The 13,142-nt window shown below is 36.3% G+C and overlaps 1 protein-coding gene across 3 annotated transcripts in view; it reads left to right on the forward strand.

Moving 5' to 3' along the window:
• Nucleotides 1–13,142, forward strand: part of LOC123869925 — a 206,677-nt gene that overhangs the window by 190,854 nt on the left and 2,681 nt on the right. For 2 of the 3 annotated variants that reach the window (XM_045913042.1, XM_045913023.1), the window contains exons 7-9: nucleotides 4,648–4,934; nucleotides 8,241–8,328; nucleotides 12,601–12,840. In XM_045913042.1, the coding sequence (XP_045768998.1) occupies nucleotides 4,648–4,934; nucleotides 8,241–8,328; nucleotides 12,601–12,840 (615 nt within the window). Of the gene's footprint in view, nucleotides 1–4,647; nucleotides 4,935–8,240; nucleotides 8,329–12,600; nucleotides 13,000–13,142 lie in introns of all 3 variants that reach the window. The other variant, XM_045913033.1, reaches the window with a different exon arrangement.

A 13,142-nucleotide genomic window follows, 5' to 3' on the forward strand; every position in this document is an offset into this window, starting at 1 on the left:
AAAAATAATGTCGTTTTAAAAGCCTTTGTTTTATTTCTTTGAACTTTTTTACTAGTGACAACATTGAATACGATCTTATCTAATAATACTTAGGTACCCAAGTGCAGGCGATTGGCGATGCAATCTGTGATGAAAATTTGCTAAACTGTTTCCCTCTCGCATTTCATAATATGGTTGTAAGATCTATGATCGGTTTTCCGAGATTTGGTCACGGAACTCTAAATAACATAGTGTATGGGGCCTGAGTAGAGTTCAAAGATCGTCGAGCCAACTGAAACCTGAAAGGTCGTAAGGTTCGAACCGCATCCACTGCACTATTTGTCCAACTCACTTTTTTGGTTGGTTGAAATTAAAGAGGAGCAATTATTATTATTACTTATCGATTGGAAAAAGTTAATACTGTTTGACAGAAAGGTCTTTAAAAATAGACATAGGTTCTGCCTAGAAAAAATACCTTTTAAAAGTGTGATAGGTAGCCAAAAATCGAATCTAGTAAAAGCGCAATATCGAAATATACAATTGGCACGTAGCCAAAGAGATTAGCTAGCTTCGACCAGATTTCCTTCACGCTACACTATGATATAATCAATTAAACTAAACACAAAATAATATTATACTTATGTAGAAAGTCAGCATGCTTAATCATCACAAAATTAGATTGTTTAAATTATACGAAAGTAATTTACAGATAGGTGGGTACACTACATAATAATTGCCTTGAGGGCAGACGATTCTACGAGTCACAAGTTACCAAGGGCCAGCTTATTAAGAATTAATTATTGCCTACTGTGCTCCTAAAGGTTCCTTTTCATGTTTTCCGCTGGGTCATTCGATTTAATTTAATATGACAGTACTAACGCAACAGGTTAAAGGCCGATTCACACCAAGCATGTAAACGAGACACGTGCGAGGTGACGCGCGTAAACCCCTAACACACCGGGTTACGCATACGTCCACGCTTTACGCAAGCGATGTGCCATGTTTCATACAGTTCCATACATTACAACGCAATGGCACGCGCTACATCTACGCTTACGCAAAGCTTACGCAGCCTATGTAAACGAGCTATAAGGGCTAAAGCCTATATCGTATACGACCCACAATAGTCGGTTCACGGCTATCACGCCGTTATTCGTGAACGAGTGAAAAGCGGGAACGAAGCGGCCGTCTGTGATGCACCTTTGGTAAATTAAGTTGGAATGTCACAAAATAATGTGTGACCTGCATCATTAAAGTTACGACCATTTTTGTTATCAGTAAGTTCAAAAGGTGCCAAACTCCACACCATAGAAGTAGAAATTTTAATCTTAATCAAACCTGAAATGGGCTTTGTCCGAACCGATTCTTTCGTAAATCCTAAAGAACACATGCAAAGTAATTTTGCACCAATTTTTGAGAGCCATAGGAGAATAATAATATACTGGTAATGTTCCTCTCATTTAAAATAATTATTGTAATGGTACAAAATTGGAAGTTTGGGCCACCGCGTTCGGTCTTATAGCCTTTATCTCTACCTAATTATTTCATCATGATCAACCCATCGCCGGCTCATTACTGAGCACAGCCACGTTGCTCTCAGAATGAATATGAGGTCGACCACTCGGCCCAGTGCGGATTGGCAGACATCACACACCTTGGAGAACTGTCAGGCATGCAAGTTTTATCACGATGTTTAAGTGATATCCAAAAAGTTAAAAGGTCGTGCCCGGGATCAAAACCTCCTGACTATCTGACGTCTTAACCACTAGGCTTTCAATGTTTTTTTGTCTAATTATTTACTATCTACTACCTAATATGCAAACAGCACTGAAAAGTTATTTTTAGAAGAAACGGCGTGCTAGATAACATGGCCATATCGAATTAAATGGGTATCATATTCAAGTTATCTCCTGAGAACTGATACTTAGGCAGATATTAAAAGAAATGTATTGAGTGGACTTGAATGCTATTTTCATACCCTTCCAGTGTTAACAGCGTGAGAGTTACAATAGTCATTAAAATAGCAATTTGCGTCGTTAAAGGCATCAGGTTTCTATTTAATTGTTTGTGTAGTAATGCGTTACTGCAATGTTCATCTAGTAACCTGAGTGTATCTTTGCTATTTATTATAGGCAGGCGTTGAAAATACGATGGCCAAATATAGTATAATAGGTAATATTATGTTCATCAGGGAATATTAAACCCATATTAATATTAAAATGCTGAAATTGCGTGTATCTGATTTGACAAAACTTGGCACAACGATAGTTTATATCCTGGAGACATAAGATACTACCTACTACCCCAGAAACCCCTCACCCAGGAAAATTAATTTCCTCGGAATTTATAGAAACCTAGGCAAGTAAATCCACGCGCGTGAAATCGTTTGCATCAGCTGGTTTTTTTTTTATCGATACCGAATTATAATATTATCTTGTTAGGTACCTAAGATTATTATGAAACAGTAAAATTAATTTTTAATACAGTTGCTCAAAAAGTGGCGTATTGCAGGGACGTATAGCGTTCGGGATGTGGGCTATTACATAATCGTGCTTTTTTTTTACCTTTCCCGCACTCGTGCTTTTTCTTTCCCAACTGTCAAAATATTAAAAAGAAAAACCAACCATGAAGTTTTTACTAAAAAAATTCATAGAAGTTTTTATGATTCATGCAAATACGTATATTTCTAAAAAGAAGCTACTAATGTTTCAATATCAGATTTAATGATTTGATTGAATGAGTTTGGTTAGGTTTCATTTCATTTCATCTCATTAAATTTCATTTTCATTTCATATCAATAAAAAACTTCTACTGAAGACTTGGCTGTATGGGCATAGTTCCCTTTGCCTACCAGAATGGGTGAAGAAAAAAAAAACTCTACTTATATTCTACGGTTGGCGCCATTTTTCAGAAATTTTCTTTGCAAGTTTAGTTGTTGGTTGCCTAAAATGAGTAATTTCGACCCTAGTTTTTTATATCTATTAACAATAAAGTTGTTTTAAATTAAATTAAATTAAGTTAGTTGAGTTTATTGTATTTTTATTATTTTATTAAATTGCTTCATTTTTTCGCAACTGTATTAAAAATAGTCGTTCAGTACACGTGCGGAACCGTCATTGCAACTCGTTCCGACTGTCAACCCTCGCCTTCAGCTACGCCTCGGCTCGGGTAGACATTTGTCGGAACTCTTTGCAATGACAGCCTTTCCGCACTTGTAATGAAATATACTATTAATCATCCAATAGATTTTATTTATTATTATCTAACACGCTCTATGCAGTAACATTTCGCAATCGAATGTCGTGATCCAGAGATCGGATGGCAATCACTAGACACGAGGATCTATGATTATTATGCGACGGTATAAAGGTTGCCATCTATATTACATAGATTGTAATATGTATATAGGTACCCATGTAAGACCTAGACGCGCGGCGATGACCTTGTGGTTAAACCGGGCTAGTTCCTTACAAAAAACTTTCTCTTAATTTCAGGTATGTGGGTATCTATCAGGTAAAGGTAGAAATATAGGAAGATTATCTACCTTCACTACCTAGTTCAAAAATCTATTAAAAATATGCTCCTGAGAAGCATATTATACTATCGAAGATTATGTAAATGATAGAAGAGCGTAGACCTACAATTCGCTCCAGCAATGCGCGGGACTTCAATTGCTTTTATACATGGCATAATATTGTATATCAAATCTTTGAAAAGAGCAACCGCCGAGTTTCTTGCTGGTTCTTCTCGGTAGGAAAGGCATTCCGAACCAGTGGTAGATGCTTTTGACGATTCAAAAGAACTTGTAAAAGTCTAATTGAATAAAAATATTTTGAATTGAATTGAACCTACCTGTCCCGTGTATTGAAACAAATCAAAATTAAAATAATAATGGTACATATTAAAAATTATAATTTTGTATTGAATAAAATATTAATCAATCTCAATTTTATAACTGGGTCAACCTTCAATCAAATTGTAAGTAACTCAGATTATGAATCCCACATCAAAGTCACAAGCTTTAATTCCGAATCTGATATTATTTCGAGCTAAATTGGCTCATTTGTAACCGACTGCAGCTTAAAGAGCAAAGGTTCATTGCAATGCAGTCTCAGTAAAGATTATACTTAAGTCAATTTAGAGATTATCATAATATTTTATTACTTCTGTTCTATAACAAAGAGAATACTTGGAAAATATGTGTAAACAAGCTGATTTTGTTAATTTTATCATTCCGATACAAGTGACCCTTGACGGCAATCACACCTGGTTTTAAGTGATGATGCAGTCTAGGATGGAAGCGGGCTTCCATCGGAGGAAGGGGTATGGCACTTTCATTAAATCCGTACCTACCCCTGATTGATTTCCACGCGGCATTGTACGGACGCTAAATCGCTTGGCAGCACGGATGTTATAGTTAGTTATTTGCCGATAGTGTAGTAACTATCCACGACCGAAGCCTTCCACCAGACTAGAAATTAAAAACTAAATTACCCCTGCCGGAATGGAACCAGTATCTTACACCTATAATACCACAGAGCATACCAATGCGCCAGGAAGGTAGTCGAAAGTTATTTCAATATTTTCTCAAGCAATCTTAAAATAATAATAACTTTTATATCAGTAGATCACGATTTTATTTATGTAGTATTATTTTTTTGTCAACAGTTCAAAGACCAATGGACATCAAGAACAGACCTCGCATACCAATACCCGATGAAGATCCTTACAGCATCGCCAGTTCAAACGCAAACGGCTCAGGTTCCAGCGGCAGTTCTGGGGGATATGGCCACAACGGTCACAATGGACACAACGGACACAACGGTCACAATATCCACGGGGTTGTAGCGGCGACGAGGGAACAACTCATGATGCAGATGGGGCAGAGAAGAGGCGACAAACCCCCGAAACTGCCCCCGAGGGAAAATGGTTATGGACCAGCTGACATTCCCAAGGTGAGTGAATAGCTAAATGAAAAGATCCTCTAATGCTAATACTAAGTTAAATCTTCTTTAAGTTTTCAACAAAACATTTATGTGAAGCTTTTTAATAAAACCAAATATCGTGATTTTTGGGAGAAATTCTGAGGTACGTATAACCAGAGCACAGCACAAAAAATCTCAGAGTCGAAATACATCCACTTAAGCATGCATTGCATAAAGTTGAAAACAAAAAATACATTTAAATTGCCAAAACGTATGATTAGACACTTATCTTCTTATCTAATCTCTAAAAGGAATTTCTTCCGGTTATAAATGTCACTAAAATGAAAGGCTAGACGAAAATTGAACTGACAAATCTGCACATTAACATAACAAAATTTGAACTTCTCAACTTAGATTATAACAAATCAGACCAGCACACATAGGTACCTAGATACGTGCAGAAATACAAACAGAATTGAGTAACGAAGCGGCAGACAATTCAGAAAGGATCACATCATATATTACGTTAAAAGCATTTCTGCACGTATCTCACTCAAATAAAATTGTATTAAATATGAATAATGATGTAAAAATAATGACAAATTGTTTTAATCGCATGCGTAACTTAAGAAATGATAAAAATGAAGTAAGCGAAAATGTTGTTGGTGAAATTATTATGCGAGTAAGGCAATTTAACAAACGGACGATAAAATTTAAAACAAGTAAATTAAAATGATCTTAGTAGACAGATTCAGACTAATGAGATGACTTGCCCTTCAAATTGAATCACAAGTGTAAATTAAAAATTTATAACACCCCCGACAAGTGAAGGTTACAGTAACTAGAAAAGAGCTGATCACTTTCAAACGGCTGAACCGATTTTCTTGGATTATAAGAACCCTCTCGATCAAGCCAACATTCAAACAAAAAAAAAACTGAATTAAAATCGGTTCATTAGTTTAGGAGCTACGATGCCACAGACAGATACACAGATACACATGTCAAACTTATAACACCCCTCTTTTTGGGTCGGGGGTTAAAATTTGGAGTTAATGAAGCCCAATTCGCAACAACCATTCCGTTTAAATTATGACTGACCAACAAAATAGTATGCAATTTGTTATACATTAGATGTGGTAAATAAATCGCCATATAATTGTATTACAGGTGAAAATTGCATTATCTTTGCTGCAATCACATTACAACTGTTAAGGTTGAGGTGCTATAACGTGCTATTTTTAAAATCAATTTACACGTTATTTTTATACGTTTTTCATGCGTAGGCCTTATTACGAACTCCATTTACAATACTTTTTTATGAAGTACAAAGCCGCTTGGCGAAACATTACTCATGACCACATTTCTTTTGGTATAGTAAAGTATTTTCGAATCGTAGTTATTTTTTTTATCATATTAAAGTTGACGTGTATTGTACCCACATTAAATTCGGGAGTTTATTTTCACATACAGACATTTATAGCAAATTAAAGAAGATGTATTGGCTCTTAAAATAAGTTATCAACTACTTGTCATGGCGTGTAAAAGGCTTCTAAATCCATAATCTTAATGTATTAGAGGATACAATTCAAAATAAATTGAGACTCATGAATCACAACGGGCTCTTAATGGAAATCAAAACCTTGACCGAAGATTGCAATTTTTTTTATAACACAAGGGACATTTAATGTGTTGGTTGATACAGGTCCGATTTACGCAAAGTGATTTCGAGATGCACCTTGCTAAGAATAATGGTTTATTTCTTCAATTTGCAACAGATTGATAAATATTTCCAACTAATGCAATTTTATCGATCATAATATTTAAATGTTTATACACTGGGATGCTCATTCTTTATTTTAGTTAACGAACTTTTAAATTTCATGATTCACATTTTATTTCGCCATTTTCTTGATGCAAAATTTTGATTACTTCACATGTTTTATTAATTCAAGGTACTCTGTTCCTGCTCTATCAGAAGATCTAACAGGATCGTAAGAGCTCGTAATGGCATCTATCAAATCCTTATCTTCATAATAAAAGTCAATAGTCGATGAAGAATACATTAAAATTAAACTTCGCATATTAAGCGAAGCCAAGTGAACAATGATGGAGTCTTTATCGATGACATATCAAAGAAATCATTGCCGCCAAAGATAAATGTACGTGTGGCAACCTTGACTATCTTTTTATTGGTTTATCCAAATAGCTCGCTTTTGCTATGACATTACAAAGATGAGGAATGTCTTTTGTCCCTTTTGCGAGGATTCTTTTTGCATTGATCCAACACTCTCGTGCATTTATTTGACACTTTATAAGCTGATAAGGATCTTTAAGATGCAATCAATTATATTGTGCTTTTGTTGCCCTTTATTAACTTACTACTGAGATTGACTTGAGCATGTCTTTTATCGCTGAGTCTATCGTGGCATTAAAATACTTTTGTCCGAAGGATATTTTTATGTGTTTTGCATCGTCTCGATTTACCAACTGTAGGTATTTCTAGAAGGTTCAATATATAAACTTTCTGAGTGTAAGGTCAACTAATTTATAGCACATTTTATAACTATTCTGTAATGACGTTTTCACGTACGTTTAAAAGAATAAAAGAAAACTGGTAATTAATGTTGTAAGTTGCGTTATCTAAAAGTTATTGAGCAGTGCATATCATATACCTAATTCTTCTTACTGCTTCTTTATCGTTTATCAATAATACAGTTTACAGTGACACAGTTAAATTGTTTATCATTTGCTTCATTTTTAGCATAACATTTATTATAATCACAAATCTTGCGTTGTTGTTCTGTATACAATTTTACAGTCACTATCTAAGTATACAAGTCAAGCATTGTAATATGAAAAATAACTCAATTGAAATCAATGAATATTTCACCTACATAAAACGACATTGATCTATTTGAAAAGCGAATTTAAATCAGGATGGCAACTGGCGAGTATTTCTTTTTCACGATAAGTCTCTTCTACAATATGAGCGTCGTATCACCATTAGTTGTTCATTGATCTGGTTTCACCTTGTAAGAAGATAAGGATAGTCAAGTACCCCACGCGTTTATTTCTTTGCTGTTAATGCTTTTTGTCGTTTTGCATTAGCAAAGTCAGGTTTTTAATATAATCCTGTGTGTTCCGATAGTGTAATCGTATTGACGCGCTTTATATGTTTATATATCCTTTTAAACATTTCAATTGTGCGCAGATTGTATGACTTCTTTAAAGCCTGGTTTATTAAGTGATATAGATTAGGACAAAGTAATGGATTTAAGAAAACCAGTGTCGAGAGCATTTTGTAAAGTTATCGATATTTTTTTGTTTCTTTTACAGCCGGATTACGATGACATTGAGGGCGATCGCGTTCCTACACAGTTCCCGAGAGGAAAATCTGACAAAGGAAAAGATAATAAGAAATATGGTGAGTAATTCCATCTTCATTTCAAATTAATTTACATACCTACTCATAGTTATTCTCCACTCCACTCAATAGGTTCGTATCTATGCGTCGGACTTCAGAGCTCTGGAATAATCGATTCTAATAATTCAAAAGTACACACATTATTAGTTGGATAGCTACAACTTCTAATGATATCCTTGCTACGTCTTGTAATGACTATTTCACCATTGAGTACCTACGTAGAATTCAGATTCAATTGATCTCTATTTTCAATTCAATCTCGATAAAAGCTTTTAAGGACAATTCTAGGATTTACGCATTGTCTGGTACGATGCGTAGGCGCTAATTAAAATACGCACTCTACCCATTAAATTAGGGAAACAAAGAAAGAGCTTAACCCACAGGCCACTGTAGACTGATTGTAGCTTTAATTAAACGTTGATTCGAAAAAGTACAATTATTTCAATATAATAAATTGTTTGAAACAAAAGCAAGATGCCTAGCGCGCTGTAATTTAGGCCTTTTTATTTTGAAAGACTTGGTCTTCATGACAAAGTTATAAGATCTCAATATAGCCCGATGCAATCTGGTAGGGATCGTAAGGACGGGGTAGGAAATTCGAGGTAAAAAGTCCAAAACAATGATGAAGATGAAGATAAGAAATTGTGTAGGAACTGTGAACTGTGTAACCGCGCTAATTGAATACCAGACATACCATTGTAGATAAGGGCCTTTACTACTTTAGTAGCACACACGGATCATTTACCGAGGACTTTTTCAACTTTCGAGTTCCGTGACGCGTAGTGTCTATTGACCCAGACTTGGTTACATGGTACACAGCATCTTACAGAGAAACAGAGAGATGTAAAGAAAAATAGTAAGTAGGGCATCCACAGCGGAAGATAAATCTAGAATATTAACTCAAACGTGACATGTCAGACTATATTTATGTAGCTTCTAACAAAATCCAAAAGTAGATACGTCTTGCTTAGCAAAAACATTCTGTATCTTTGTTTTTTCTGTTAGCAAACTGCCTAGGTTTTCATAGGGTAGAGTTGAATATTCTATAGGTAACTTTAATACATAGGAATGTGTGCATTCCAAACAACCTGCCAGATGTATTAGGTACCTACTTCAGTACAGATGTTTCCGTATATTTCGACTAGTACCTCCTCGTACCTACCACAGTATTTGCGACACGTTTATGATTTAATGCCGCGACTCCGGTGTGACATTCGGGATTTATGTTCGGAGCATGTAATTTACAATACGATGTTGCAAGTGTGAACACTTCCATATCAATTTTGTGAGTACGGATCATCATTTATCACTCACGGTTGTCCATAGGCATCGTTATGTAGACATAATATCTTACTATCAATAATAATATTATACCGTAGTAACGGCGAAATATTCTCTGACGCTTCGGTAAGTTTATGTGGTCTTACATGTTAGAGGTTTGAAGTTTGTTCCCTGGATGGATTTAGAGAAAAAATGTTTTTTCAAACTGACTTAGATTTTATCTTGGGAGGTTTAAACTTTAAATCATCCTAAAAATCGAATAAATAGTCTTACTTAACTTTATACATAGGTAGTACCATCTACTTATACTATTGAAGGATGTTTAAAACATGTTCAAAAACTTTTGAACAAAACGTGTTAGAATGTTAAGTAGACATCATAGTTACTTGGTAATCAAGTCATGTCAGCTGTGGATGGTACTTATTTACTAGATTCCCACCTGTGATCTCATCAGGGATTACCGTCGTATGACAGCGTGTGAAATTACCAATGCTGATCTTAAATTAATTAGTATTTTATTGATTTGGTACTAAGTATACCTAGTTAATTTGCTTCTGATTAGTATTTACCTTTACTGATGGTTTTTTAAAATAAAATACTAGATGGATACCCGCGACTTCGTCCGCGTGGATTTAGGCTTTTCAAAATTTTGATTTTTGTTTTTTCGGGATAAAACTAGCCGGGGGCGGGCCCCGGGATATAAGCTAACTCTATCTCCATCAAAATTGGTCAAACTCTTGGCCCGTGAAAAGCTAACAGACAGACAGAATGACAGATAGACAGAAACAGACGAACAGACAGACAGACAGGCATAGTATCATATAGATTAGCCGAATGTGGGTTTCCTACTGAGAAGAAACTCGAAGATGAGAAATATAGAGGATGTTTTTCAAAGCAGCTAAGACATCTAGTTAATAAAATTAAGGTAGGGATACGTACCTAGTCAGTAATGTTATCTACCTACTGAAATTCGTGTTCCGATAAACAACATGACCTTTCCTACAAAGAGACTGGCTATTGAAACTGTATCAATATTCCACAATTTATTTTACGCATGCTTGTATTATCGCGTTATGCTCATGGCTCGCAAATGTCGTTTTCCTATTCAGAGCTCAGTCGGTGCAGAGGTTACCTAGACAATACTGTTGCAACATAGGACTGACATTTGGGCATATCCTTGATATTTGAATTGACGGTATTTGAGCTGCGGGCGTAGGACGCGGAACACGAAGAGCATGCATTGTTTTAAATTATATTTTGGTTGTAAGCCGGATAATAGTTCTTATATTCAATTTTTTATTATTTTGCTAAGATGAAAATTGTAATGAAATCAGCGTTTGTGAGGCTTTTCTTGGCGCAGTAGTAAGCATTGTAAGAGTAATTTTTAAATTGGACTCAGTCAGGTTTGTTGAGAGTATTTGAATGCGTCAAAGCCTTGTCGTCATGAGATCTGTAATGGTTTGATATTATTCAAAATTTTGATTAAAGTTAATTAGTTAAGTAGTTAGTTAGTTAAAGTTTGATAAAAGCTTAAAGTTGATTTCAAACTACGGAATATAATATTTATATATTATATTATATTTCCGTAGTTTGAAGGAAACTTCAGTGTCTTACGTTTGAGCGAAGGCAAAGTGCGCTTCATAGATCTGAGTTGAATCTTAGGTTAAAGTCTATAGAGCGTACTTTGACTTTGAAACGAGACAGATCGATGTGAGCATTATAACGTTGTCTCGTTTTAACAGTGTCTTAACTCTGAGCAAAGCCAAAGTGCGCTCTATACTAGATCTCAGCCTTAGTTTCGGTGCGATGCATAGAAAACTGATTACATATCTTACTTTTATCTACACGATAACGCATTACAAGCAATTTGGTTTGAATCATTTGTACAAAACCTGACTTTCGTCTTGAAGAAATGTGGTGTGGCGATCACGTATAGGACATACAATTCATACAAGTAGAATAGATCTGTACAAACAAATCGAAAATTCATTACGTGCTACGTTTTCAGTGCGGCCGTTACAATAGGTCGTAGAGCTTTATAACGTCTAGGCTGTCAACTTTAACATTTGGTTCAACAGATTCGTGAGAAGCAACGGCAGACATCGACCTAAACTTTAAATGTTGCCTCTATCCGATACGGTATTTTAATAGGCAAATCGTTGACCTAATTCTTGAGGGAACATAAAATATTATGCCTTAATTATATACGACTAGGTATCAGATAGGAGGTGTACGAGAACGTGGTCAAATCAAAGCAATAAAATTTATAACAAAGACTGATTTTCTAGTTAATTTTGAAGGGCGCTTTGGATAGGGACCTAACTGGCTACAAGTGAAACGAACGTACATACGACGGCCGGTACCTCGGCAGTTGGCTATCGAGCATGAGTCGTCACAAAGTATAGCTTCGGGCTATTTGGTCCTATGTATTTGACACATTATCGCCTGCCCACGAAATTCAGCGGTTTGACGAGAGAAGCAGTTAATCGTTTGAAGCCGACTGCGTTTTTTTTTTTTTTTTCTTACCATAAAGCTCCATTATATAATGGTAGCTTTATTCCTACTACGATCTAGCCTATGGGCTAATTAGTAATTTTATTCTAGCTTAAACTTCTACTTATGAATAATTTCTAAATCTAATTTCAGTCCAATAACTGTCCTTAGTTTATTCTAATATGCTTACGGTCCACTATGTTATTGCGACCTAGATAAAAATAAAGTAGCACAAACACTATTACACAATCACTGCATTTATGCACTTTTTAACACTAGTTCGAACGGCTTGGTTCTTTTAAGTCTTCTTTTTATGTCCAAGTTATCTAGAAGCCGACTGCGTTGACGCATTGCTATGCTCATGAATCGCATGAATCTCGTACAACCACAGAATTGGGAATAATATAAGGCACCGTACAACCATTGTTACCTCGTGTAAATATTTTTCACTCCAGGGACCACGAAAATGTTAATTAATCCTGAACTATTTATTTCCAGATGACCCGTACTACTGCGGCCTGCGCGCGCGCGTGCCCAACTTCGTGAAAGCCAACGGCAAGCACGTTCTGCCAGCCATGACCGAACGCCTGACGCTCAAGGAGACGCCGGTCCCCAGCAAGCGCTACAGCGTGGCCCATGCACATCCCGGCCCCTTCCCTGGCCACATGCCGCCTTTCGCCCACGCCCCTATGCCCCAATCAGCACTCTGGCACGCACGCTCCTACGAGAGCGGAATCGGTGCGTACGACCGTCCCCCGAGAAAAGAAAAGCTCATGTACCAATTCTATCCTGACAAGGAGCGAAGGCTGCGCCCTGTCGTGCCCCTGATGATCCAGCAGCCTCGCTAGTACACTAACCTCGCACTTTATTATCGCGGACCTCTTCGCTCCAATCTTGGTATTTACCCTTTCTCTTAAAATTCGCTTAGCTTGGTAGCACCACGCCTGATGCTTGACGGTAACTCCGATTTCTACACTTGAGTGTTTTCTCATTCACTTCCACCGTAGACGACCACAAGAACTGCGAGGATCGCATATTTC

The sequence above is a fragment of the Maniola jurtina genome, chromosome 2, assembly GCF_905333055.1.
Source record: "Maniola jurtina chromosome 2, ilManJurt1.1, whole genome shotgun sequence".
NCBI lineage: Eukaryota > Metazoa > Arthropoda > Insecta > Lepidoptera > Nymphalidae > Maniola > Maniola jurtina.